This window comes from Theobroma cacao, chromosome 2 (assembly GCF_000208745.1).
Source record: "Theobroma cacao cultivar B97-61/B2 chromosome 2, Criollo_cocoa_genome_V2, whole genome shotgun sequence".
NCBI lineage: Eukaryota > Viridiplantae > Streptophyta > Magnoliopsida > Malvales > Malvaceae > Theobroma > Theobroma cacao.
In genome coordinates this window covers 11,285,314-11,287,053 of record NC_030851.1, presented here as the reverse complement: position 1 = coordinate 11,287,053, position 1,740 = coordinate 11,285,314, and the positions used below count along the sequence as shown (strand labels likewise).

Genomic DNA, 1,740 nt, shown 5'->3' with positions numbered 1-1,740 from the left:
GAGGAGCGTGTAACACTCCTCAACGTTGATCTTGTATTAATCTTGGAATCTTGGATTACATTTGTGAAATTAAAATCTAAGCATAACCCATCGATTTTTTATTATTATGATTCCTAAAAATAATTTGTGAGCATGATTATAAAATATTAAAATTAGAATGTTGTAGATTTATTTTTATTTTTATTTTTAAACTGCTAATGCAATCATTTAAGAGATAGAAATGGGCCATGTTTATGGTTGAAATTAGTGGAGAGTGGAATCCACTCGATGAAATAAAGCGTGAAGGGCTTGCAAAGAGGTCAAGGCAAAAGCCGGCACAACATCAACACCTCGCCGCTTGTCTCGAGATTCCCGCGTGACACGTACTCCCGGACAACGTATCATATTGTCTCCTCACTTGGGCGGCGCCTCAGTCAAACCCCTCGTTGACTGCGCATCCCCCTAACTCTATATAAGAGACTAACCCACACGCATTAGTCCCTCAAAGCAAATTACTTACACCAGAAAAGTAGAAAATTCAATGGCTCCCAAAGACAAAAATGCAAGCCAAATGTTGAAGAAAGGAAACGTTAATGGAAATATTAAGAGCAAAGAGGTGCATTATAGGGGAGTAAGGAAGAGGCCATGGGGTAGATACGCAGCTGAAATCAGAGATCCGGGCAAGAAGAGCCGCGTTTGGCTCGGTACCTTTGATACGGCTGAGGAAGCTGCCAAAGCCTATGACGCGGCGGCGCGTGAGTTTCGAGGACCTAAGGCTAAGACCAACTTTCCTTTACCAGATGAAACGAACAGCTACATAGGTAACAAGGGCCAGAATCAGCAAAGTCCTAGCCAAAGTAGCACCGTCGAGGAATCCTCCAGCCCAACAGTGGATCGTGAGCTCAAGCGTGGAGGGAGCAGTGTGACTGGGATTGTAGGGAGGTTTCCTTTCGCGTGTCACCAGCAACTGGCTCTGGGTGGTGCTGATAGGAGGGGTGGGGTGGCTCACGCGCGGCCGGTTCTGTTTTTTGATGCGTTGGGGAGAGCTGAGGTTGTAGGTCAAGTTTACCCAGTTCGGTTTGAACCGGTCGGAGTTGAGTTGAGTATGGGATTTGGTGGTGGGTTCCAAAGCGAATCGGACTCTTCGTCGGTTGTTGATTGTAAGCCAAGGTTGCCTGGCCCTGGCCTTGATCTTAATCTTCCTCCCCCAGTGGATGCTTGATAGATTATAGCTTTTTTTACGGCAAATATTTTCATTTTCCCTTTTTCACCTTAATTTTCAGCGTGTGAGAGGTAGGGAGCCTTGAAGAAAAAGAAAAAGAAAACCAGAAAAAAAAAAAAGAAAAGAAGCGGATAAATCTTTTTAGCTATGGTTTATCCTTTGATGTAAATAATTTAGGATAGTGATCCCTGTGTTTTTTGGCAACTGAGGAACAAAAATTATAATATTTCTTAGCTGTTTTTGTTATAGCCTCTCATTCAAACTAATCTTTTATTTTCTCAATGAAATATCGAATCTCTAATGCTTATTTCATACTTCGGCTTTGGTTTATGTTGCTTTCTACGTACTTTGTTTCCCAGATGATAGTTCTAGCAGTACCACTTTATTAACTCAATCATACGGCTTAAATGACGACCTTCAGCCACGTTAAACGTGTCCTTTTTCTGATGACAAGCAACTCTGAACATATCGTACTGATTGATCGGAACAGTTCACGTTATTAGTATATTTTATTTTTGTTTTCTTGCGTACTTTTGCCC

General features: G+C 42.0%; 1 protein-coding gene across 1 annotated transcript; it reads left to right on the top strand.

The window, feature by feature from the left end:
- On the top strand, positions 475–1,513 carry LOC18608748 (ethylene-responsive transcription factor 9). Its single transcript, XM_018114477.1, has one exon. It carries the CDS (start codon positions 521–523, stop codon positions 1,199–1,201), a length of 681 nt encoding a protein of 226 aa, XP_017969966.1. The 5' UTR covers positions 475–520; the 3' UTR covers positions 1,202–1,513.

Bases quoted from the DNA above. Each gene is read 5' to 3' on its own strand.
- LOC18608748 (XM_018114477.1), top strand. From the start codon at position 521: ATGGCTCCCAAAGACAAAAATGCAAGCCAAATGTTGAAGAAAGGAAAC.